General features: G+C 39.5%; 1 protein-coding gene across 1 annotated transcript in view; it reads left to right on the top strand.

The window, feature by feature from the left end:
- The window catches only part of Pard3b (par-3 family cell polarity regulator beta), a 1,010,698-nt gene that overhangs the window by 346,218 nt on the left and 636,748 nt on the right, over positions 1 to 27,732 (top strand). The window contains exon 3 of the mRNA XM_057761958.1: positions 20,882 to 21,053. Coding sequence (XP_057617941.1) covers positions 20,882 to 21,053 — 172 coding nt within the window. The remainder of the gene's footprint in view (positions 1 to 20,881; positions 21,054 to 27,732) is intronic.

Genomic DNA, 27,732 nt, shown 5'->3' with positions numbered 1-27,732 from the left:
CCTCTACTCTCAAGCCCTGTGTCACACGGGCTGGGTTAATCCGTGTCTTAGGAAGTGTTTTATTGCTGTGAAGAGACACCATGGCCATGGCAACTCTTATAAAGGAAAACATTTAACTGGAGCTGGCTTTCTGGTCATCATGGAGGGATGTGTGGCAGCAAACATGGCAATATTCAGACAGATATGGTGCCGGAGAATAGCCGAGAGTTGAACATCTGGATCCTCAGACAGTAGACAAAGAGAAAGCCACTGGACCTGGCTTTGACATTTGAAACCCCAGAGTCCACTCCCAGTGACATGCTTCCTTCAACAAGGTCACACTTTCTAATGCCAAGCACTCAAATATGGGTCTATGGACACTGTTCTTATTGAAACACACCACATTCTGGAAGCTAAACATCAAGAAACTCAAGATTTTGTGCCTCAAGAAAGCAAACCAGGATCACCTTCAGAAGGATCCTTGAGTTTGCTGATTTGGAATTTCATTCATTCTTTTGATTGCACTACGTTAGTGGAGATGTTTGAGGGCCATTAAAGAACATAAAAGAGCCTGGTTCTGACATGCAACGGGAAATGCTGCAAAGATGGACAGGAGCCACACTTTCAATCTCTTAAAGCATAGAGAAGATTAAGTAAAGAAGTGATTATGTGCCAGGTTTTACGAGACAAGAAGGAAATGAGACAGTGAGGTAAGAGCAGCTGGTCTGGGCCTAACCGAAGGCATGAAAGAAGCTGCAGACCACAGTCAAATGGAGCAACAGCTTTGGAAGGAAATGAGAGAAAAGGGGACAGAGGGCTGTTTCCCACTGTGATCTTGTGTGAGGGGTCCCATGGAGGCGGGGCAGAGTTTTGCTGTGCAGGGAGAGAAGTCTCCAGGGACTTCTTCCGGGCTGACTGGGACTGGAAAGAGATAGCTACTTCAGTGTCAGCCATTCACTGGGACTGGAAAGAGATAGATACTTCAGTGTCAGCCGTTCACGAGGCTCCCCTGGGCAGTTTTCCTGGCTGTCTGTACATGGCAGTGTGAGCTACCCCAACACATCCGCCTCCTTGGCACGGCCCCATCGGACTGTTTGAGGGAAGTCCTTGGCTCTAGCTTGGTGTTTTCGTGGAACAACCAAGGCAACTCCTGCCTGATACTCTTATCACCTAGTCAGTCACATTTTTGTTTTCTGTTCGGGAAATTCTGATTTGACACTCAGTTCTTTCTAAAACTAAAAATAGCCAGGAGCTTTCTAAATTTTAAGTATAGAAGCATTATTTTGGAAAGTCCAGATCTCCCAAGATAATGTTGTAATATCTATCTGGCATCACTCAGTTGTAGCTGTGTATATTTTTTTATCTCCCCTGAGGCACAGTCTCCATATTCCTGTAGTCCGTGTGGGACGATGCTTCAGTTATCTCAGACTGTAGGACGGTGAGGGAAAGCCTTCACAAAATGACCATGTCAGAAAACTCAAGCATCAAGTGCCCAAAATAGGCATTTGTGTCTTTTGACCGGGTCCACTGGGGTAGGGTGGGGGAGGAATGCCGGACACAGGAGAGCATCTTGGTAAATGTCTTACATTTAAATTTAGTCTAAAAAAGAAATAAAAATGTGTAGCTTTCTTTGGAGAGTTGTTCTTAGGACCAAAGGTCTAACAAACATACACATGTATTATGTCACAGAACCTGGTCCAAAAATTCAGAAACAGACTCATGAGCCAGGAAGCCCATGAGGCTCTACTTTCTCTCTCCTCTAGGTCAGGCTGAGTTCTATTTCATTTCCACAGAACCTCCAGGGGCCTGTATTCTAATGCAACCAAATAGCTGGTTGCCATCGCACAAAATGAGTTTGTAGTTTGCTCTCCTTCCCTGCTGTTCTGCTGCATGCTGTTCTGCTTTGTTTTCCTGTCTCGAAGGGCTTTCCAGAACCATTTGCTATCATGTGAAATCATGCTCACTGAGGCTCAGCTGAGTTGTCATTTTCCCTCCTGTCTTGTTTGATAGCGACCCCAAAGACAAGTGTCGTAGGATGAATCGTGTGGCTCTTTGCAGCCTTGGGCCCTTGCCCATTCAAGTCTTAGCCCCTCCCATTCCATCTGGAGGCACCTGCTTGCTCATCGCTTCCTCCTTTTCCTCAATTGAAAGGTCCTTGTAATGGAACCCCGTGTGTTCAGTGCTAGCACAAGGCTTGGCATATTCTGTGTACCAAAGAAATGTTCCCTGACTATAGAGATTGTAGCATTTCACCCACATTTTCACTGAGAACTTATAAAGGCAATTGCCCATTCCCACTCACGGAGAAGCACTCAAAGCCGGAATGCCTGCTGTCATGCAGTGCCTAGTTTTATGTCTGCTCAACTTTATCTAGCTCTGTTTTCTTTCTTAGTATCTGTGAAGTTTTAATTTTTTGCATTTTTGTATTAATCAGCTCTATCCTGGAAATACCACATTTGATAATCTTACAAACTGTACATGATTTTTAAGGAACATTTAATTTACTTTTGTTTCTGCATATAAGGATCTTCTAAAATTCTAGTTGATTCAACTCTGAATAATGTTCTTATTCATGTATTATTCAGTTTTATAAAGAAATGGAATAAGCCGGAGGGCATTTATGTATGTACATCCACATACATTTGTGATAGAGATGACGGATAGATAGATAGATAGATAGACAGACAGACAGACAGACAGACAGACAGACAAATAGATAAGAAAAGATTGGTTTACACAATTTGGAGGCTAAGAGATCCCAAGATATTTATCGAAGATGCTAGAAGCAGGGAATAGTCAGTGTGAGGCTCCAGCACAAACCTGAATACCTGAGAGTGAGAGCAGCAAATATTATGGATTCCAGCCCCACAGCCAGAAGGTCTGCAGCCTGAAGAGCATGTTTCATCTGAGGCAAAAAGGGTGCAAAAGATCAGTGATCTGTCTCATAACTGTGGAGAATTGTTCTCTCTGAATCTGATTTCTTATTCCATTTAGTCCTTCGGTATCTTAGAAGAGCGCCAGCTATTGTGAATGGCAACCTGCTTTTTACCCAGTCTTCTCATTCAAGTATTAATCTTGAAGCACTTCACAAACATATTCAATAATAGGACACTATGTGGGCACTATGTAATCTATTCAAGTTGATACATGAGGCAACTCATCCTAGAGTCAATGGCCACCAAACTGTTGATTAAGGAAGGAATTCTGTTTCTCTTTTACATTTGTATGGTATTGAATTATATAGTCTTTTTTCTAATTGTGGGGTCTCATTTGACAACCACAGTTTGTTCATGGTAGAATGGAAAGGACTTGATATATTCTGACTAGACATAGAGAAGGAATCTCAAGTTAGATCATGTTAGTAGCATGGCAAAGTGGAGTGTGTATTGAGTGGAAGTAGTTGAAGGCCATCTGGTGAGAACTGCGGAGCATGGGAGGACTCTGGAGATGCTTAATGATACGTAAAAGAGTTCTACTCTGTTAAAGCTGTCAACCTGAGCCCCAGATTAAGAGAGCAAGGTGTGCCAACCTTTTCACATTATAAAATGGGGTTTTCTGCAAGGTTCATGGTCAGGTACTACCCATTCTCAATAAGGCTACAAAAATTATGAAGAAAATCCTATAATGTTTAAAGCAAATTTGCATCTTTATGTTGAGCTAGGTTTGTAGCCATTTGGGAAACATGCATACATGTGGAACCTTCCCCTTATTTGATTTCATTATTAGCTCACACATAATTTTGGAAACTCACTGTTCAGCCCCCAATCTTTTAATGTCTGAGGGCATTTTTATTCGCCTGTTAAGTTCAAGAGGTCCTGAAATGTTACCTTTGCTGATTGAAGTGCACCTAATATGAACCCTAAAAGCAAATCTGTCCCTCTTAGAAATGACATAATTTCCCTACCTCTGATGACATCATGAACAGGTCTCTTGTTTTGTGAATATCAAAATAGGTATCAATCATTTTTTGTTATTAAAAGATACTTTGCACTCCAATGTGCTTTTGAAGAATTGCGGAATGCTTCCTGTTGTGGAGTAAGATACCTTGCCATGCATGTATGTTGGTTTTTCTTGTTCAAAGGCCTTTCATATAGTTCTGAAGTCTTCAAACTATAATTTACAAGCCAGCCTCTGAGGATTTAGAGTCGTTTTTCCCTTTGGCTAAAGCACGAGATGGTCACAGACCACTAGATTTAAAAAGGCCGCCGAACTTGTCCAAAGACCAACATAAATTTTCACAGCCAGAGAAAATGGTGTCTGCTTATTAAATTAGTGAGAATATAGTATTTGGCAGCTACAAGTAAATGATGTGTCCCCCTTCAGTTGGAAGCAAGACTATCAGAGTCGTCTGGTGTTAGATTCTCGTTTGTCAGGTTTAGCTACATTAATTAAGAATAATTTGCATGTTTCATCATATGCTTACTACAGACTTCCATTTAGATTTGACTAGATTAATGGGTTCACCTTTGACTTTTGGTCCACTATTAAGGAACACATTTAAAACAATTTTCCCCCACATACAGAGACTAACCATGTCTGGACATGGAAAGGAGCTGAGGGAGGAGCTCTGGTGGAGAGATAAAGAGGAGGGAAGGGATAGGGCAGACTTGTCTCAGAATCTTCTGCAGTACCCCAGTGTTTGTCATGGGTTTTTCCAAGTCCAGTGTTAGACATGCACCTCAGGGTGCCTGCTTTCACAATCTCCTTGTCCGAGCAATTTAGAGAAATTGTTAATTTGGGGCCAATAAAAATATTTTTTAGTGATTCATCCTATGAAGCCATTTTCATTGACTTCAAGGATTTGGGAAGAAAATACGTTCGGGAAGAAAATATGCTTAACTGATCCTCGTATTTTTCCATTACCTTATAGGAACTTTTCCAAGTCTGTCTTTTTGCCTATAAAAACAACATAAATTACAGGTTGGAGACTCTCTCAAACCAATTAATGGTAAAAGCCTCTAGCCACTTCTGAGAACATGCTGCGTTAGCTTTTCTGACCATAACCGTGCATGAAGGGATACTCTAGAGTGGTGGGTAGCCCCTCTTCTGCCAACTTCATGAAGGAAAACTCCAGAGTGGTGGGCAACTCTTCTTCCACCAACTTCATGAAGAGTACTCACTCCAGAGTGCTGGGCAGCCCCTCCTGCCAACTTCATGAAGGGGTACTCCAGAGTGATGGGCAGCCCCTCTTCCATCAACTGCAGAGAAGTTCTTGTGAAATAATATGGCTGGACACAGGTTATTTTTGGAGCTGTGTTTTCATTAGCAGACTATGTTGTGTTTCTATGGAAATGGAAATTATCTCTCCTAATCTCAACATCGACATCCTGTGAGCAGGTTTAAAGTGAAAGGGGACATCATGTCTGATTAATGTCTACTTCCCTTTCTTGTGCTGTGAAGTCAACATCCGTGATTGTCTTCCTTTCTTCCATGTGGTGCTTGCTACTCTATCCAGAGGCATACTTAGGAATAACACCATAATTCTCTGTGTTTAATAAATTTATGCATAGGCTATCACAGAAAATGAATACTTTTTAAAACTTGTACTCTGTGTGAACTTCATAAGTTACATCTATCATTGGTTAAAATGTCTGAGTTACTTTTTTAAGTTGAATTTGTATGTTTTTAACTAGAACATGGGTAAATTCATTTATTAAAGGCATTCTGTGAAGCACTCTTTAGAGTCTATCTATTGTGGGGACCCAAAATGTGAGCCTATTGAACTTTGTCTGCAGGTCGGAGAATTGGAGCTTATTTTTGTTCTTTCCAAGTTGTTGACAACAGGAATGGCTACCAAACACGATATCCTGTCCTGGGGTGTCGGCACTTGGTGTTTTGGACATTAAGGTGGACCGTAAAGGTAGATCTGCTTCACCCTGACCAGAGGTCAGAGAGCTCAAGCATATTTCTGCTCCTTTTATTTTTAAAATAGGAGGTATTGCCTAGGGAGTGACTGCCTTCAGGATGAACAAGTAGTGGTAGGGTCATACATAGGTCAGACATAAAATGGCTTTCTCAGGAATTAATCACTTGATGTCTCAAGTTGAAACAAGTGACTGTTCTGGTTGTCCTTCGTGTCATGTTAAAGCAGTCCTTTACCTTCTTCCCCCCTTTTGTATTGGGGTATAAAGTGTATGGAAAACTAAACATAGGTGAACTCAGAACTCAGAACTCGAATTTCAGCATTTAGGATCCACTGAGTTCCCTCCTGGTACTACCCTTGTCTCTGTGTTTCTTTCTGATCTCTCTGATCTCTGTTCCTCCTACCTAATATATCTAATCCTCACACCCCTACCCTGGACCATTCGAACCTGCCATGGCTAAGACCACAGGAGAAGTCACCTGAAGAAGGTGGCACATAACAATATATTGTCCAGGAAAAATCTTAAATTGGGTCTTAAAGTTGAGAAGGATATTGATCAGTAAAGCTGACGATGGAGAAGATGATAATAACCAATTATAATGATAACTAATATTAAAGGGGTACTTTCTATGGGTGACTCTACTGGCCACATGTCATGTAGTATAACGGTCCTTGATTTAGGCACAAAATAGTAAGTTGCTGAATGTGATTCATGGCTCCTACTCCTGGCTTTATCATCTACTGGCTATGTGAACTATCTTATTTCTCAACCCACCCTCCCCCCATTTTAGAGAAACTGGTGTAAATATCTCCTGGTGGGGGCAGCACTAATGGGAAGGATAACACATCTTACATAAGTGTATGTGAATGAAGACTCTGTGTTAGCTACAGCCGTTCTCCTTACTAAGTACATCAAGAAACAGAAGCCCAGAGATGCTTAGTAACTTTCTGACAATTAAAGAGTCATGTAACTTAAGATTTGCCCTGGATCCTCCTGCTCTGTGGTCTAGATTCCCCACAACCAAGGGGCCTAGGAAAAGGCACTGGTAGATGCCAAGGCTTGGGGATGAGATGGAGGGAGGGAGTGACGGAGGGAGGAAGTGACAGAAAGAAAAAGGTGGCAACATGAAGAAGTGAATCTATTCTCATGTGATGCAGAATTTGAGTTTGGACAACTTGTAAGGACCTTTCCTGGAGGTTATCCTTTGCATTTAACTTTGAAACAAAACACCCCAGCATTTCCTTTGATTTAAACTGTATTCTAATCTGGGGCAGTTTTTCAGCGAGTGAATATTATCTAGACACGCAAATGGTAACAGAGATCTTTGTAAAGTGGTCTTAGAGGGTATTTACATTGAATGCCTTTCTCTACACCCCATTACAGGCCTCAGAACCACAAATTTCTCCATGCTCTCTTCTCTCTGCTCTGGATTTGTTTGATCCGAAGATTCTAACTCCACTGAAGTTCACTGAGGCTATAAATAGATATGCAAACCCCACCAAATCAATGGAATATTTCATAAGCATTAGCCAGAATGCTTTCTCCTGATTGGGGAACTAGTGAATGAAGTCAAATTGCAAAGAAAGATTGTTTTGGGACTATGAAAGTGGAAAAGCATGCCATCCTCTGTTTAATACAGGACCTACCTCATGGGAGCTGTATTGTGCAGTCGTACAGGCTTCTGTGCCCACACGAGCCTCGCGCTTCACTTAATCCTCTGCTTGATGGACTTAAAATTCTTAAAAGTATTTGAACATGGATTCTATACATTTTTGATGCTTTGTCCTCAGATGTCATGTCCTCAGCACTTGATCCCCGGGCTTAATGCTGCGTTACATGATCTGGTATGTACCTGTCACAGGTTTCACCACAAATTGTCTCTACTGCTGGAACTAAAGTTTTGTTATTCAACCAAGTGGATCCCTTCTGTTTCTCAGCACTTAAGAATGAAACCACAGCTAATCCATCCCACTTAGTTCTCCTTTTTATTTTATCTCTAAGTTATCAACACACCACCCTGTAGGTTCATATTGCCACTTCATGATGATGCTGGGTGCACACTTTTCGTTCACTGTGTGTACTTACAGTCGAATCATTAGTTGTCAATTTAATGGATTATCTAAGTGAAAATTTCAAGTTTTCTGATTGGGGGGAGAAGTACCGTCATGTTTTATACTTGTGGCAGATCAAATAAATATCCACTTTGAAATTTATGTGAGCATAGGATGAACTGGCAATCAGATCGGTTAATAGAACCAAGGCATTTGCATAATATAGAGAAGTGTGGCTCTAATTCTCCCGCACCAAAGCCCAGTGCCCGTGACCAGTTCCATCTGCTCTGCAGTGAAAAGACTTGAATGAGAGTTGAGGACACAGGATTGATACTCAGCCTCCTACAGAGTTTGAATTCTTAGTCATGCAAAGTACTGGAATTTGTTCCATAAGACAGCTGCAGCAATAAGGGCTGGGTATGAAAGATGTTGAGGAAGGAAAGCTAACTGTTATTCAGTGCCCCACCTCAGCGGACACAAATAACCAATAACAGGTTTTTGATCAAACTGAAGATTCTTTAAAATGAATTTTGTGGCCAACTTTGATTTTTGGAGATTATACTGGCTATATGAAATTTAAACTTAACAAATTTACAGACAATAGTGGGTTAGGTCATCATTGAAATATCAGGGTTCTGTCTGTGCACGTCTTCCTTGTAATGCCCTTCATCCATCTGTATTTGTTTAGAATATGAATGTATGATCTAAAAACCAAAGGCCCATCAATCAAACTATTTCCCACCTGCTCTCTCTTAAGAGACTATCAAAGTAGTAAATTAAATGAAACCGACATTGTTTTAGTGCTTGGCCATCATAAAATATTACTGGTTTCAGGTGACTGCCTGTTTACAAGGGACCTTTGAAAATTTAATAGGGATATTTAGTGAATGGAATACCATGCATGTAATGAAAACTTTTTTGTCATAAACAAAATTAAAAGGCAAATCAGGAAAGAAACATAAATTCACAAATATAAAAAGAAATTTAATAAACACTTTATAGGCATGTTAATAAGAAAAATGAGAAAGGATACAGGGTATGAACAGATATTCCACTGCAAAAAAATAAAAATAGCTCATAGTTATTTTTAATATCTCCAGTAATCAAATAATTTAACTTTAAAGAAGACATAATTTCATCTTCAAAATGAGTAGTGATTGAAAAATGGTATCACTCAATATCACTCAGTATTGGGATGCTACTGCCAGAATTTTTGTGTTTCTAGGATGGGAAAAATAGCTAAATTATCTATGGTATGCTTGAATCTATTGCAAAATATTCAGTTACAAATTCTGTGAGGTTTTTTTGACAGATTATAATTAGAGAGGATTACGCATAAGAAAATCCTAATTGAGAATATCAAAAAAAGATCATGACTTATACAGCATGAATTATAAATTATGTCATATTATTACACATGTATGTATGTGTATGTGTGTTTTTGTCTGTGAATATTTGTGTGTATATGTATGTGTATGTATGTGTGTATATGTGTATGTGTGTGTGCGCATGCGTGTGTGCATGTGTGTATATGTATGTATGTGTGTGTGTATATATGTGTATGTATATGTATGTATGTGTATGTATGTGTGTATATATGTGTGTGCATGTGTGTGTTCACGTGTATGTGCGTGTATGAGCGTGTGTATATGTACATGTGTGTGTGTATATATATGTGTGTGTGTATATGTATGTATGTGTATGTGTGTATGTGTGTATGTGTGTGTGCGTGTGTGTGTATGTATGTGTATGTATATGTGTGTATATATATGTGTGTGTATATGTATGTATGTATATATATGTGTGTGTGCATGTGTGTGTGCGTGTGTGTATGTTTGTATGTGTGTGTATGTGTGCATGTGTGTGCGCACGTGTGTGTATGTGCATGTATGTGTGTGTGCGCGTGTGTGTGCGCGTGTGTGTGTGTATGCAGCTAAAACAAATGTAGGAGAGACTGGTTGAATGTCGTTGTGAAGTTTGTTTTATTTTTACCGTCTCTACAGCACAAAGATATATCCAATTCCCACACTTTAGAGGGAATCGAAAGACTGTGCCCTCATATATTCTTGCCTCTATATTTTTCCTTTTTGCTTAGAAACTATAAAAGTCACAGGTGTCAAAGTTCAAATTTTGCCAAAATGGCCTTTGGGTCTGAAAGTATTACCGTGAGGACCGACTTTAGAGACTCATTACTGCCCGGTGGTCCCTGGAGCCTGACCCTGGGCCCAGGCCCTAATTTCAGAGCTGTCCCACTACCTGCCATAAATGTCAGCAGTGTATCCCAGCTTTTCATTTAGAATGGAACCATGATTTTTATACCTGCAGAATATATTTTAGAAGCTTCCAATTTTTTTACTGCCTTTCAAAGACCACCATTGTGTGAGTGGAGACGGGACCTAGGATGGAACCACTTCTGTGGGGAGTGACAAACCGCCTGCCTGCGGAAGAGGCAGAGCCCCAGCCCGATTCTCTGCAGCTCCATCAGTGCAGCCTCATTCCATGTGATTTTGATGCACCCAACATCACAATTAGAAGTCTTGATGTTTAGATGTTCCCAGAGTCAACACTCACCCCTGCAGGGTTAGCGTATCATCACCAGTGAAAGGAAAGGAGAATCTAGAGGAGAGTTTAGCTCCACTCACTCGCCAGGAGCTCAGCAGCTAAACCTACCTGCAACTGCACTGTTCATTTCTTAAGTATCAGGCTCAAAGACTTGTCACTCGTGACAACGAAGGCCTGTGTCCAAATGGAATATGTAAGAGACTTCCCTCCTCCTCCCCTAGCCAGGATTCTGCTGTCATGAAATGTGAGCGACGGAAGACCCTCACTCACTGCACCTGTCCTTGCCCTGAGGCCAGCCAGCTAAAATATCCATGCTAAGGAGTCAGTTCCCTGACCGACCCATCTGAGGAAGCTCATTTTCAGGAGTCTTCCCTTTCCATCTTTGGAATCTGTTCACTGTCTTGTCTGGTCTAGAGGAATCTCAGACATGGAGTATAGGGCCCTCTAAAGGACACAGAAAGCTGTCAAAATTTGTGTTCTCGGATACAAACATGACAGACCTAGGGACAGGTATGCCCAGTGCACCTGCCTCCGGCCAGCACTGGCCTATTTTAGCCACAGTGTTGCTTGTGGTGGGTAGGATATTTATACAGCTCAAGTGTGTATGGAAAGCATCTCTTAGATATGTTTGAGGACATTGTAAAAATTCATTGTTTCTCTTTTCTAGCAAGCTATCACTTTATTGTCTTTCGAAGGTTCTGGCTTTCCTCTCATTCTCTGTAAAGATTTATTATCTGAGAGCTGCTAGGTTGTCTTAAAAGCAGAGGTTTCTTTCTTTTCCCTTTTACAAAATTGGCTGCTATATTTGTAGCCAAGTCTCATAAATCAAAATACTTGTCAAAATAAATGAATGGTATGTTTGTTATATTCATGACTTAAAATCACATTTGATTGCTTACTCATTAATCCGAAAACTTAAGCAATACACTGAGGATTGCAGTCATTAGGGAAATAAAGCAGAGTCTCCTAGCAGTCGGATGTCACGGAGAACACTGCACAGTTGTGCTTGTTTCCAAACTGCGTGTGTGACTGGACAAATTAGCTTTACAATTTCAAAAGATTTGCTCTGGAAGAAAATCCAATACATAGATGTAATCTATCAGGAAACAGAATTGGGATCATGGTATACTAACTAGATCTTATATGGAAAATTGTGAAATGCAATTTCATCATGGACCTCAAGGATGGACAGAGGCTGTTGTGCCCACACGGTTGTGAGGGTGGCCTTTCCTATTCCCAGCCGGTTGGAGAGTCCTAACGGGCAGGAGTGATGTCTGCATGAGAGAGACAAAGGCAGACAGCCTTGTCACTTGTCACGGCGGCCTTGCTCCTCTGCTCCTGTAGTGTTTACTGAGCACAAAGCCCTGTAGTGGGTTCGAGGATGACGTCCATTTATGCTTCTTTCTGTCCTCTCACGTGAAGGGCAGCTGCACTCTCTTAGTGTATTCCACGAATATTAAACGTCTAGCTATGCAGAGAGTTTGAGCCAACAAGGCACTAAGGGCTACAGTGGTAGGAACCATGATATCATTGGAAGAATAGCATCTTCTAGTGTGCTTTGGGCTCTGGTCTGACCTTTGCTGCTCCCATTCCAAGCTCGGTTTTCATTGCTGTTTCTGTCTGCTAACCTGTATCCTCCTGATAGATTTTGCTTCCGTTTTAAATTCTCAACTATTCATTAACTCTATTTTAGTTGTGTGATTCATGATTTCAAACTGATAATCTATGTTTAGGAAGAATCAGGTAAATGAATAAATGCTGTGTGACAGGTGGGGCTAGAGGCATGGACACAGTCACAGGAACACCTGGGAGTCTGTAGAAAGCTCTTCAGTGGGAAATCCTGAAGAGGCTACCGTAAATTTGAAGCTGAACTGTGACCATACTCAGATCTGATTCTAGAAAGACCTCTTCTGCAATAGCAATAGTATTGTGTTGAAATATTGACGGTTAGGATGGAAGGCTGAGAGCCATCGAGGTCAGGCCAGAAGCAGTGCCCGGTTTGATTGTAATGGACTGATCCCTCCACAGAGAACTTATACCGAAATTCCACCTTTTCCTAGAGGATTGTGTTCCACCTTGGCAAAGAGGTATGTTTCTGAGACAGTGTTAAGTTTAAGTTAACTGGATACTATCAATTCTAGAATACTATGGAAAATTAAAACAAGACAGCTGAACTTACTGAGTGCACGTGACACTTTCCACTTTATAAGATGCTTTTCCATGTATTAATTTTTCTTCTATTTTTGATATAGTTGTTTATATAGCTGAATATTTAAAAAATGTGAAGTGTGTGTGCATGTGTGTTAGAAATAATAAAGAGAAGTGCCATGTGATTGTCTGTGTGTGTCTGCCTTTCCAACACAGCACCATATTTCATGTCTTCATTTTTAATAATGCACACTTTCTGGAGACCTTCAAAGCCCTTGGGATTGGACAAAATTGAGGAACTTTGCTGTGCTCTACTGGGTAAATGGCAAGTAAAGCCACCCAGTGTCTTGGGATCATCTTTGAGAATTTCCTAGCCTTTTAAACCCAAGTACTTTATCTTCAATTTTCTTGTATGTCTGGTATTATTAATGTATTCAATTCTGGAGCAGAAGAAATATTATTACTATATAAGCAAATACATTGAGTTTTACATTTCCTGACATTTGTATTGTCCTGGCAAAGCTTGTTTTGTGTCCTGCCTTTGCATCCACACACTCGTTCCATAGCTGTGTTCCCAGCTACACCTGGATTAAGGTTTCATGGTTGCCAATTGACCTCCCTGGGAGCCAGGACTCCCCTGTGTGGATGTGTGTAATAATGGTGAGCTGTTTCCATGAAGGAAGTTAAAAAAACTGAAGTGAAAACAAATTCAAGATTATCTTAAACTTGTCAGGTGGTTACACACCACTCTAAAATGTTAATTCAAGTGATTCAGAGGAAGAATATGATTCAGTCTAACATATTTATCATACACCACACTTCTTAGCAACTTGCTACATAATTAACGGAGGTAAATGTATTTGGGTTGAAATATGGATGGCTTTTAAATAGGCATAATTTTTGTTATGGGAAGTTTAAGCAAAAACCTCTTTAAAATGTGATAACAATGAATAGAGTTCTTAACACAGCTGAAGAAATCCTGTTATTTTCTTTCTTTAAGCTTAACACTATAAGTTTATAAAGGCCCCAATTATGAATTTTCAGTTTGAGGGGGAAATGGAAATAGATTTCTCTCATTTATTGAATGCAGATTGACATTCCTGAGAATGAAGCCATTGAGTTCTTCTGAGGCTACTTAGTCTGATGCTAGTGTCTCATGAAGATGCTAACAGGACCTACCTGCTAGTTTTTCAGATGGGATGCAGTGATTTTTAGATGTCAAGATGCTATGCTGAAGAACATACTTCGAAACCTTTACTTAAAGTGGGATCAAATAGATGCTTGTAGCCAGTTGTTGCGTAGTTCTAAGCAGAAGCCTGGATTCCAGTGAGAATGCAGCTGTCTTCAGTCACAACTCACAGGCCACACTTGCTTCCTCCACTTGTGATTTCACAGTCTTGCTTAGACTTAATTGTGTGCATTAAGATTTGAAATGAATGATTCCAAACTTGTGTTGTCAGATTCAGATCTTTGTCTACTAATTTTACGTACAGTTGTTGGAAACATGGAATACGTCGAAAACAGTAAAAATGGCAGTTTGTTAAGTTCAACTGTTTACCCCAAAGAATCTCAATGGGAGAAATAACTTTGTTCATATTAGTTCATTAGTCCATCTGACATGTATTAAAATAGAATCACGTGTTTCTCTGCAATTACTAATAAAAATGCCTTTATACGTACAGTTTATTATGCGTTGAGAGCATTTGGTTGACTCCTTTTTATTCTATACACAGGCTAAGGATAATAACACCAGATTATAAAAACGCGGGCTATAAAAGTGACAGAATGCTGCAAGTTGACAAGAGAATAAACCACACAATGAATATTGAGGGACTCTGCAGTGAATGCACTTGGTGGCATTTATTGTTAAAATATTTACTTGTCAACTTAGAAGTTACAGACATTGGCAAAGCTCTTTGACTTACAGCCAGATGGAAGCAGTAGCCCAAACCATGTGGGGCTGGGTGGAGGAGCACCAACGCACCTCTAAGGGTTGTATGTTCTTGTGTGATGAAAAGGAAGAATAAAAGGATGAATTGAAATTGCCCATTTGATGTGTTTGATCTTGGTAGTGCCTGTGTTCCTCTGTCAACTGTGTGATGAAGAGATTAAAGAGAAACAACAAAGTGAATGCAGGATTCAGATAAACAAGTCAAGTGGGACTTAGTCTGCAGTGCACGGAATGATCTCTGTGTTAGGATAGAAAATTAAATGTAACCTCCACTGTGTCTCAGATGCCATGCTAAGTATTAGATACGCTGTGGATATTGCCAAGGCAGTAGTATTGTCTCCTCAGCAGAAACGCACATACATGGTTGATGGGGACGGTCATCCAACTGGTCATCCTAGCCTTTGGAATCAAATATAAAAGCAGACCTGAACTCATGAGCGGATGGTGCTGGAGTTAGATTGCGCAACGGACCTTTCAAATCATATCTATTACTAATGGTGTGTCATAAGGTGTACAAATTATTGTATTTCATTTAAGTCTTTGTGGTTACAATTGTTGACTTATCCGTTATCTTAATCTTCACAAAGTACATAGTAAGTAGAAGGTGAAAATGCTCTCCACACTAAGATCTCACTGTTTTATTCAAAACTCTCAGATATTTATTTTAGATGGCTCTGGGAAGGGAACACTGTACTTCCCAAAACTAATCCCTAATCTTTACATTTGGAACCACACTCGGTATTAGCAGTTGAAATCCAGCTTAAGAACAAGATTTTGCATTGCGTAGGAAGGTTTTCATTTTCTTGTGTTCTTGTGACTTTTATTTAAGATATACTATGCTCTGGAGAAGTATACTATACCTGTCTCTTCAAACAGTGGAGCAGAAATAATAGAACATACTGCTGCTTCCAAAACTATGTTTTTGTGACTCTCTATGAGGTCCTGTATCTAAATGTGAGAAGTCACATAAATTGCAACAATAGAAGGGTTTCCAGCATACAGTGACCAAAAATTAAATCAGAAGCAAACACACTGATTCCAGGCTGTTTCTCGCAGTACCTGCATGTATTATCCTTTGTTCTGAGCATACCATGTATTCCACATGGCACCCAAAGGAGAAATCTGCCTGAAAGCATCTTGTTCACATCCCAGGCATTTATGTGTTATAGATGGCAGTGCTCTTACTGTATATACAAAGTTTTCTGCTTTTCTAAAACCACAATGATTTAGTTGTGGGGGGGGGGAAGGAAATTGACTATCTTCTTATTATCATTCAATAGCATTTAAGTATCAGATCAAGCTATCAGTCAAATCTGAAAAATATTGAAGATGGTATTCATTCAACAATATCAAACATTCAGCTAAGGTTTAATTCTTTATGTAAAAATAAGCAAGTTATATCTCATTAGTAAGCAAAATTGCTTCATCCTTAATAAAGGATAACAGTATGTGCATTTCAAAGAATTATATTAAAAGTAAATACCTCTATCATCAGCAGTCAATGTTTGATTTGTATAGCTGTTTTACACACCTATGTATCTGCACATAAGCTTCCTGTGCAGAAGTGGGTGCCAGTGGAAAGGACCGGGCAACCATGCAGCAAACAGCACTTTGAGGCAGCACAGAGGGTTTGATTCTGTGATTTCGTAGAACAAAGCTGGCCTTTTATTTTGAGATGATGCCATGCAATTAAGGCCTGTGCCTGTGTTTGCCCAGATTTGTTCCCATTTGTTCTTAAGCTACTTCGAGCATATACTGCATGCCTCCACATGGAGCAGTATCTTTTTTTTTATTAAAAATTTCCACCTCCTCCCCTCCTCCCTTTTTCCTCCCCTTCCCCCCACTCCCCACGCCCCACTCCCCACTCCCTTGCTCTCCAGTCCAAAGAGCAGTCAGGGTTCCCTGCCCTGTGGGTAGTCCAAGGTCCTCCCCCCTCCATCCAGGTCTAGGAAGGTGAGCATCCAAACAGGCTAGGCATGGGGCAGTATCTTAAAGAAAGTGAAATATTTTTAAATTTTGAATTTGAATATATACATATCAATTTAAAGTGAATATGCTAAATTTTAGCATATATTTTAGCTTACCCTTCACACCTTTCTATTCATGTTTATGTTATATTTACTGTTCTAACTCATGGAGGTAAAACCATCCAAAACAGAAAAAAAAAGCCACGGTCCTCTTGAAGTTTCAATTCCGAGAAAGTGAGGATTGACAGTCAAGAAATGAGAGAGATGAGTAGCATCAGGGTGTGCTGACAACTCCAAGGCAGTCCTAATGGGTGGCCAGTAAAAGCCTGACAGTGGAGTGGAGATGCTGAATCTTTACAGTAAGGTGCCTGAGATACAGTGGGTAACAGTCTCAGGAAGATAGCCTGGAACAGCCACTGGGATAGGTACAAAGTAATAATGTAACTTCATAGAGTCCTGGGGGCAAGAGAGAAAGCAATTCAGACATGTGGTCAGAAGTGAAACAGACCCTGTAATCTCAGAAGCCATAGCAAGAGTGTGGGATTTCCCCCATGTGAGGGGAGAGGATATTTCAGGCACATGAGCCTAGGACAGGATGATCTCCAGTTTTTTAAAGATGACCGTTAATGCTGATTTGAGTAGTTCACTGAAGAGATGTCTAGGTAGACACAGATCAACAAGAAGGCTGCTATTGTCAGCACCCGGGAACTGGATCCAAATTGTGATGGCAAAGGTGGTGAGAACCGGTCACAACCTGGTGAAATTTTCAGATTTGTTGAGAAATTGAACATGTGTGGCTGTATGAGTGGAATAAAGGTGAAAAAAATCAATGCACAGCTTTTGGCCTGATCCTTTGCCTTTAATTTCAATATAAAGGAGTGCAGAAAGAATTTTGAAAGATTTGTTGTAAAGTTTTGGAGAGAATGACCACTTAAGTACATAATCCTGAAGCTCTGTCGAAAGCCTGATAGATGTAGAATGTATTTGCCTGTACTTGGAGCCAATCGTGGAACAAGTGCGGTCATAATCAATATCGACACAGGCCCCTTAGCATTTCCAGAGAGCAGACAATAAAGAGGAATAAGTGGAGGAGTATGCAGAGCCAGAGAGTTGAAGGGGACACTAGCCAGTATTGTGTTCCGGAGGGGACATGAGGAGAATACCCTCAGGATGACCACGTACTCCATGGCATCCTAAAATCAAGGAGAGAGGTGGCATGAGCCTCAGCCTCTGGGAGATGCTTTCTGACCTTTATCTTGACAAGAGCAGACTCAGCACATGAGAGTCTGCTCTGAGTCCTCGAGGTTTGCCTTACAGAGAAATGGCATTGTTCTCGTTCTCATGAATGGGTCCAGAGAAGGCTTTTATTTTTGTTGGATAGACAAATCAGTAGCCTTTCTGTATACTGACCTTCCTAAGTGTATCTGGAAATTAGATGGCTAAATACAGAAATATGTGAGGACAGAAGCTTAGGTTGTAATCAAGCCATGTGAACAGACCCTGTGGGTTTCTGGGAGTTTGGAAATGTCAGGACTGCACTTGGTAACATGAGAATAGTGGCGTCACAGAAGGCGAGCAGAAGGCTTCCGGCAGACCAGCTGAGGAGAGCGAAGACAGCAACTCAGATATTTCCCAAAGCAATCTGCACACTTTGGGTTAGAGTAGCCTCTAAAGTACCAATGGGAAATTTTTAGTGTAAAAATTGTAGGTGTAATTCTTTCCTTCATGCCCTCCTTGCCTTTGTGGGAAACCAGCCTATCTTTTGTTGCGAGAGCGCATGGTAGTTAATGTTTATCACTGTACCTCGGTAACAAGGTTTCCCTGGCACTCTGGTACCTAGTAATGTAGACGTCTTGATGACTCGAGTAATTTAGATAACACGGACTTCCAGAGTGTGACTTAAACAACTTACCAGTTTGGAAGCAAGTGTGAGTGTGTACGTGGTGACTCTTGAGATAGAGAGCAGCTGGTGGGTGTGCTCGTCAGCCAGCCTGCATGGCTGCTGAGAGTCAGGACCCAAGTCTGTTCTTTCCAGGAGTAGACTTTGCTCATCCACTGATCCAGATGAGGCTCTGCTGTGATAAACCCTGTAGACCATGCGACTGGGCGGCAGAGTCCACCATTAATTAACTGAAGAGATTATTTCATGTGGGAATCGTCCAGTCCCATAATTACCATCTACCAAACAGCCATTAACACTTTATCTACAAATAATGGAATTCACATTATTTGAATATAATATCCCCATGCTCAAACTAGAACTATTCTAGAATGTATCATCTCTTTCCACAGTTTTAATTATGAGGAAATAGTGTGTGCTCAAATTCTGGATCTAAAACTGCAGAAAACAATAGATTCTATCATCAGACACCATTTGGTCTGTAACTGTGAGAAACAGAATCCCCTAACAACTGTGTTTCCCCATTAGATGTGTAGGCCTAATATTGTCACTGCAGTTCTGCAAGGTTTTATGGGTTCAATGCATAGACAATAGTGAAGTTTTCATAGAATAAATATATCTAATCATTTAGCTTATGAATTATCGATTTTAAAATTTTAATTTCTGACTGATGTTATTTATTTTTTTCTCTCTCTTTCTTCAATATTCAAAGTGTATATGCCACTGAGAGTTAAGCATTAAGTAAGTAAGAAAATTAAGATCCCTCTTCTATGTAAAACTGTTCATAGTGCCAATTCAAAGTGCCACTACCTAGTTTATGGGTATATCAGAATGAATACCCAGAATATATGTGAATTCACAATATGCAAAGTTGAAATAATAATTATTATAATTATGACATAGAAGTAATGAAGAAAATAATTCAACCATATTTTAAAATTGATTTTATTTTCTATGTCAAGATTAAAAGTGTAAAACCTTTCATTCTAGCCAGATGATTAGAAAGATCTAGTTTTACTGGTTATTTTTATAGTAGAATAATCTTTCATATATTAATCTATTTAAGTTTTATCTCAAGTCAGTTCACCAGTGCCAGCAATTAAAGATAGAAAATGCATGGGCTCAATTTCAAGAATTAAAAATAATGCCTTGGTAGTAAGCATGTCTTTTCTGTGGTGAATGGATTGTTGGATTTTCCAATTAAAGAAGTCTCCATACTGGAAATGAGTAGTCAATTATGAAAATTATTTTTGAATAGCCAATTTACATATCCTAATTGTGTTCATTTCTTTTGAAAGACTATGTTGGAATTTATAGTGTTTTGATTGGTTTCCCCTGCATTTGTGTTATTAATACTATTGTTAACAAGGTTCCCTTATGAATGGAACTTGACTGCCCTTCTGGATATTATTACTTAATGATAAGTAAAGTTGCTTTATTAATGAATGAAAAATATCCATAGTGTTACTAGCAGTATTCAAAATTATTTAGACTGTACTTCTTTGATTGGCAGTAGCTTCCATGAGCTGCTTCCTGAATTCACATACCTTACCCAAATGAGGAAGAGTTGAAATTCCTTATTGGAGTTCAGCCTCCTAATTCAGCCCAAACTGCAGTCACACAGTAGGTCTGCCTTCATTGTCCTACAGCACTGTGACATCAGGTGATTAGTAGAACATGTCAATTTTTTATGAAAAATGACTGAAAAGTAATATTTCAGTTTTTATATTAAAGATATGCAAATACATTAAATGAGTATATTTAATGTCCATAAAATCCACGATGAAGAAAAAATGATATAAAAGTCATGCATAAAAATGGACGCTTGTGTATACATGGTGAATACATATACTTTTAGCTACTAACATTGTTTGCAAGTATGTATGGATTTAGAATATGTCTAGAAATACATGTCATAAGGAAATGCTATACCCCTTTGTGATCTGAATGTACAATTCTATAATGTATTATCTTGTTCATCTTTTGTATACTGAGCTTCCATTTTTGCATCCTAGAGTAGAGAACTTTTAGGCATATTAGAAAGAATTACAAGTGAGACTATGTGTATAGCTCAGTGGTAGAAGACTTGCCTACCATACGTGAGGGTATAAGTTCAATCCTTCCCAGGAGAGACACACACTGAGATTGACAGACACTTGATTAGGCAGATTCACGAGGAGAGAATGTAAGAGGCCACCATTTCATTCCTTTAATGAGAGCTGGCCCAAACTGACTATTTCAGGAATAGACAAGAACAAACTTCCCCTCATGTTCTGCTCCTGTGCTTGCATGGATTATATTATTGAAGATTTAAGTGTCTTGGCATAATAAGATTTAAGATTTTTTTTTAAAGGCGACATTAGCTTTAAGACCAAGTAAAGATCACAATCAACTAGACACAATGTCCCTGTGATAAGCATGTCCTACAAAGTAATTAGTGTTGTTGGCCTTGTTTGCAGCTCATTGCTGTGTTTGACGAACAAGAGCCACTCCAGAAGATTGAGTGCCCCAGTGGAAACCCTGTGGATCGGCAGAGCCCAGATGCTTTCGAGACAGAAGTGGCTGCTCAACTGGCTGCATTTAAACCAATCGGTGGGGAAATTGTCGTAACCCCTTCTGCTCTGAAGTTAGGTAAGTGGAATTTGCTAATGACACTGTCCAACTGTCCACTTGTTTGCAAACTGCATCAACTTTCTAATTTCCTTCTCTGTGAAGTTCATCCTATTAATACCGTTCTTTATAAAAACATATGGTTTGTCCTCTAAGCTATTTTTCTATGACTCTCTGCTGCTGCTGGAGCTCAGGTAAGGAAATGTAGTTTTTATCTTAACTCAAAGACTCCCAATTGCATGCCCTTGCAGAATCACACTGGGAGTCAGACTGTAAGTGATGAGGTATGTCTGTATCCTAGAAGCATCACTGTTTTTGTAAAGTTCATTGTTTGGTAAAAGATAAGGGTTACCAAGGAATCCACACTAAAAATAAGGTTCCCTTTCTCTCGTAGGCATTCTATTTTTCTTCCTTTATATATCTTAGACAGTAGAGGAAACAGTTGGGGAGTTAGTTTTGGAATTTGAAATTGCCTCTGATTTATTAAAAAAAAGAACAGTTTACCTGGTGGTTTTGCTTAGAATTCCTTTTCTTAATATTTGTTTTGAAGGTTTAGGGAGTGATAGTAAACACTCTTCTAAAGTTTCTATCAAGCACCTGTCTGTTTTTGCTGATATTTCTTAGGGATTCGTTTAGGTTAGTTTAATAGCTGTTGTTTTTGACAATCTACTAATGTGTTAGTGTTAGTGTTAATGTTATTTGGGTTATAAAGTCAATGTTATTTGGATTGATTGTGAACACAACATTATGGGATTGCTTCTTGCACCGCCTAGAACTTAATTAGACTTAATTCTCAGGCAGAAGGACAAACAGAGTCCCCACTTCTCAAATGGAAACTGCTTTTTTCTTAAAAAAGAAGATGCACTTAAAATTGTGACAACTTGGTTGATAAGAAGTTTAGACTGATACACTTACTGTCTGTCAATCCCTGGGACCCACAAGGTGGAAGGAGACAACCACGTGCTTTAGACGTCCGCTGACTTCCACAGGTATACCTTGGAATGCGTGCATGAGTACACACACATGCTTATTCAATGGAAATATTTAAATTGTAAAAATTATACATAGTACATTTTTCCTCTCATTTGAAGTTCAGTACTTACTACTGCCCACCATAGTAGTACATGCCTTTATCCCAGGACTTAGGAGTCAGAGACAGACAGATGTCTGTGAGATTGAGGCCAGTCTGGTCAACATAGTGAGTTCAGGGCAGCCAAAGCTACATAGTGAAATGCTTTCTCAGAAATAAAATAAAATAAACTTACTGTTAAATTTATTATATATCTGAGCAAACCAAATAACTCCATTTTGCCTCGATTTTCTGAAAAGCATCTGTAAATATCCCTTTTAAAACAAACCAAATGGGAATTAATGGCCTAAGGTCTTTCTGATTTTCTTGCATGTTTTGGAATCAAGCTAACAAAGCAGTCTGTCAGAACATAGATGGCGAAGGGCTGGTTGGCGGCTGCTCCTCTTCTGGAGCCAGGCTTGTGGCTTCAGCAACCTTGCAGCCCCATTGTTCATTTGCATAATGGATGCCTTTTTATCCATTATGCAAATGGTATGAGAGGAAAATTAGGCAATAAGGGAAGACGAAAGGAGAAAATTGCTCTTGCTTGTTTTAATATTCTATTTATAAGCAAGTGCTGTGTGCTTCAAAAGACTGAGACTCACGGTATCCCTGCCTCTGGAAACATATTTTCACCTTTCTCTTACGATCTGTTTCAGGCAGGAACATTTGTTTTTCTTCTGCTTTTCATGGCTTCTGTGGTTGGACCATCTGATCAAAATAATGATGTTGAATCCAAGAAGAACCAACTCAAATTCTCCTCCTTTCAAAATAGATTCTACTTTTTTCTTCTTCTTCTTTTATTATTATTTTATTACTTAAAAAAATACCAATCCAAATTTCTGCTCCCTCCCCTCCTTCCACTCTCTCCCCACACCCTCTCCCCACCCCCTTAAATCTTAAGAAGGTACAAGGTACTCTGCCCTGTGGCAAGTATAAGACCCTCCATACTACATCTAGGTTGAACAAGGTATATATCCAAAGAGAATAGAATCCCAAAAAGCCAATACATGCAGTAGAGACAAATCCCAGTGCCACTGTCAGTGGCCCCTCAGTCTGCCCCAACTGTCAACCACATTCATCAAGACTAGTTTGATCCCATGCTCGTTCACTCCCAGTCCAGTTGGAGTTGGTGAGCTCCCATTAGCTCAGGCACATTGTCTCGGTGAGTGAACCCCTCATGGTACAGACCTCCTTGCTCATACTCTCACTCCTTCCACTCTTCAACTGGGTGTTGGGAGCTCAGTCCAGTGCTCCAGTGTGGTTCTCTGCCTCTGTTTCCATCTGTTGAGATTCTATTTTTATTTTTAAAAGATTTATTATTTTGTTTTTTATTTGTGTGCATATGTGTGTCTGCTCATGTGCATGTGTGCAAGCATGCACATACACATGTGCAGAATAAATGGAAAACTAGAAGAAGAAGGTCAATGTCTCTTAGACCTGTAGGTACAAGCAGTTGTGAGCCATTGGACAAAGAGATGTTGTCCACTACAGTGTGTTCTCTTAACTACTGAACTAGCTCATTAGCCCCTCTTTCTTTAAGACTGATTTTCTGTGTGTGAGAGATGGGAACAGAAAATAATGCCTATTCAGTAGGACTACATATAAGGCATTGACATAAAGATACTACATTGAATGACTTCAACCCTTGGTCCTTTATTGGTCCTTACCCCTTTAATGATAGCTAGTCATGTTTTAATACTCTCGTTTTCAAAAGCTGAGGAGTCAGGACCGAGAAGTTTAGTAGCTCATCTAAATAACATATTGAGCAGGTGGCAAAGCCAGGATGTGAGCTCCAGCTGGTTCAAGTGTTAGGAACAAGTTCACTGTGTGACTTCTAGATACTGCTCATAGAGTAAGCTATTGATAAAACTTTCTCGGAGTTTACTTTGTGAATGTAAACCAAAGCCCAGGATGTCTAAACATCTAGGCTCAAATATCCTCTTCAGTACGTATGAAATGATGACATACTGTCTGTTTCTGTAAACCAGGTAGTCACTCAGAATGAACTTATACTTAGGAAGCAGAGGTCACCAAATGCATGAAACTTGTTCTTTCCTTACATCTTTTCATTCAGGTGTGCACACTAGCTATCGTGTGGCACTGCCCACATTCAAAGTGGGTATTCTCTTCCCAGTTAACCCTCAAAGGTACATGTAGAGGTATGTCTTCTAGGCAATTCTTAATCTGGTCAGGGTGACAAGGAAGATCAACCATCACATATAGTTTCATTGGGGCAACTTTAGTAAGATGATTATCTTTCTAATATTTTCTTTTACTTGTGGAAAACCTCGGGGTTTTATTTTGGTAGAGAAGTTAAATAAATATATAACATGTCCAGGTTTGTCTCTGCCTATTCTGTTTTGCTGTTAGTGTTTTCACAACAGGATGTGGTCATGTACTGCCTTAGGATGGAACTGGCATGGCAATACATGTCCATGACTCTTCTGGGATATGACCATGATATGTTGTGAGTTAGACCCCAAGCTCCTGCTTAGGCCAACGCAGGGATGGTGTTGGAAGAGAAATAGATCTTCATCATGAAGAATGCTTAGACATGAAGGATGCCAGCCACAGAGCCCTAGGCTTTCTTTGGCCTCTTGCCACCATCTTCACTGATAATCTTTTATCAGCCACCAAGAGCCATTTGCCATTTAATAATTTCTTTGTGATGTTTAATATCTTTATGTTCAAATATTGCTCACTTTTCATGACTCTCCCCTCTGTTTCTGTTTATCTGGTAAATATGAGCTATTTCTATCTAATCTTAAATGCTATCTTTTTTTTTAAAGCTTTGTCTAAATCTTTAAGGCATTGTTACATACAAATAGACAGCAGTCAGTTATCCAGTCAAAATATTCCCCCAACCTAAGAAAGTTTGCAATCTCATTTATAACTTTTCATTTCATCTTGAAATGAAAATTGAAATGAGTTCAAAATCTCATTTCAAAATATGTATGTATTTTTATGTTTATATTTAATTTGCAAGCTAAGTTTTAAATCAAGGGGCAAAAACATAATGCCAAGCGCATTTATCAAAATTATTTCTATCATGAATTTTTTCCTACTAGATTCTCTAATGACTAAGTGACTGACAAATTACTAATTGGCTATTTGATTATCCATCCTAGAAACTGCTAACACAACAGCCTATTTAAGAGAAAAAAAATCTGTTGACTGAAACAGCAGATAGAATTTTAGACAGTTACATTCATAGAATCCCTCTGAACTTCGAAGTTACTTTGTTCTAGAATTTTCCCCATCCCCTGTAGAGCCCTTTAATACTTCTAAGCATTGTTCAGTGATTTGACAATTGTTTGATGCTAGTTAACAATAGCATTGTTGGTTGCTTACATTCTTAGTGTTATTGCATTCATGCTCCATCTCTGAACAAGTCGGGTAGGGATAACCAGCAGGTTACACAGTAGGTCATGCTCACAGACGTACACGAGTTTGGTGAGTAGAAAGTCAGCAGTCCCATAGCAAGGATGCTCACCTTCACTCGAAGACCTTATGCACCTTAGAATGAATTTTATAAATATGGTTACACTGGACTTCAGAATTAGCAGTTGTCTGGGTGTCTGACACCATTTTACAAATGAATATGTGAAAGCTTCACTTCATTGTGTGCTCTGATGTTGAATGACTAGTTCAAATGCAATGAAAAACTGCAATCAGAAACTGCTGCTTTGGTTCTCTAGCATCATGCTTCTTCATTTACATGACAATTTTGATGAGTTGTATGTTTCAATTATCCATGAACTTTAAATACTGGATGTGATAATAATAATATTTCATATGCTTTTGGAATTGAGATAAAGTGTAAATTAATAAACTGATACTATGAATAATTGTAAATCTAAAACCAATGGAGGAACCAAGACTAGATAACTGAGGCATCTCAGAGATCTTTTCAATTCGATAAGTTACTGGATATTTGCTGTTGTTTTCTCACTTCATATAGGTAGTGTGTGTGTGTGTGTGTGTGTGTGTGTGTGAGAGAGAGAGAGAGAGAGAGAGAGAGAGAGAGAGAGAGAGAGAGATCTTACATCAAACCAGAAAGCTAATAAAATACTTTTTTCTACAATGTGAATCTCTCTGCACCTTTGCTGATATTTCAGGTCTTACATACAAGGCCATCGTGGGGGGATTTTACTTTGATGTTTGGAAGAGTAACAGTCCTTTACCTCTCCCATGCCTATTCCTCATGCTGCCTTCTTTGATCCTCCACTCTCCAAAATACGTTATGTAGCTATCACCCAAGGTTGACATAATTCCTGTCACTTGTAGGCAAATGAAATGGTCCAAGTCCCTGAAATCTTTATTCCGCGGTTCCAGATGTGTGTACTAAGCCATGTAACTTGTCTCTCTCAGGATCACATTTTTGCACACAAAATTAGATGAGGCTCCATTTGGATTGAAGGTGCAGAATGAAAGTCACATAGAATGCTCCTTGTTATGCAACCATCATTGGCAGCTTTCTTGTCTATGTTTTGCCTCTGAGGGCTGTGATTGTCTCAGGAATATTTCACTGGGACCCAGCTGAGTTTGAATCCATCTCTATGTTCCTGTCAATTTCCATCTCTTGACCCCAATTAGTTAGGAGTTTTATTTTGTGTCTTTTGATAATTTTCTCAGCACTTGATTGAAATTTGCTATTTTGGGTTCAAGCTTACATGAAAAGATATTCCTTTAGTTATAATTATTTTAGCAGTGCAATTTAAATAGTGTCTCAGGATTAAAAGGACTTTGGATTTGGCTGTTGCCACTCTTGTGATCTGTGTTACCTAGATGTAAAGCTATCTTATTAAAGTTGGGAGTTGAAATGATATTAGTTTTATTCTATCTGTGTTAAACTTTGAAGATGAGGTACTTTTTGTTGCAAGTCAATCTTGTGTCTGAGACCTGAAAGGTGCCTTGGGAGCTTTATTGTTTACATGTGTGTTGTTTCTTCAAAACAGAAATGGAAATTATGATTATATGTTTGCTACAATAGAATTATTTTCAAAACACTCCTTTCTCTCCTCTTTATTTTCTTTCAGTAGTTCTCAGAAAACATTGTGTAGCCCTGGATTATTGTTGGAAATCACTACCATTTTCTATCTGAGTTTGAATAAGTCAGGGCATAAAGGCAACATATGGGAACATTTTCCTCAGTTCTTAAGGAAACCAAATCCCTTTATGGTCCTGATCTCGGGAAAACACAACGAAGAGGGAAGCGTATTCCTTTAATTAGGCTGTAGTGTGTAAGTAGCTGCTGTGCCATAATGTGAGTTTAAGTCTTGGCATCTGATCCTAGACAAACACACTCACACCACACACATAGCAGAACTAAAGCTCACGGTTGGCTTGTGTTCCTGATGGAGCCTTTGAATTCCCACTACAAAGCACGTAAGACTGTGACGGCTCCTTGTTGCTAGAAGCTCTCTCCTGCAGGCTGGAAAGCCAGAGTTAAAATTACCACCGAATTTGCTTGGGTGAATCCATAAGTCATAATTTGGTCATTGAGTTTCATCCTATTTGTTTCTTTTGAGGCTGATTATTCAGAAGTTAGCAGCTATAGAATAGCTTTTCTTTCTTTCCTTTTTTCTTCCCTGGGAGCCTGATATTTTTGTCCCCGTGCAGGCTAGA

Source organism: Chionomys nivalis, chromosome 2 (assembly GCF_950005125.1).
Source record: "Chionomys nivalis chromosome 2, mChiNiv1.1, whole genome shotgun sequence".
NCBI classification, from domain to species: domain Eukaryota; kingdom Metazoa; phylum Chordata; class Mammalia; order Rodentia; family Cricetidae; genus Chionomys; species Chionomys nivalis.
This window is presented reverse-complemented; position numbering and strand designations above follow the sequence as displayed.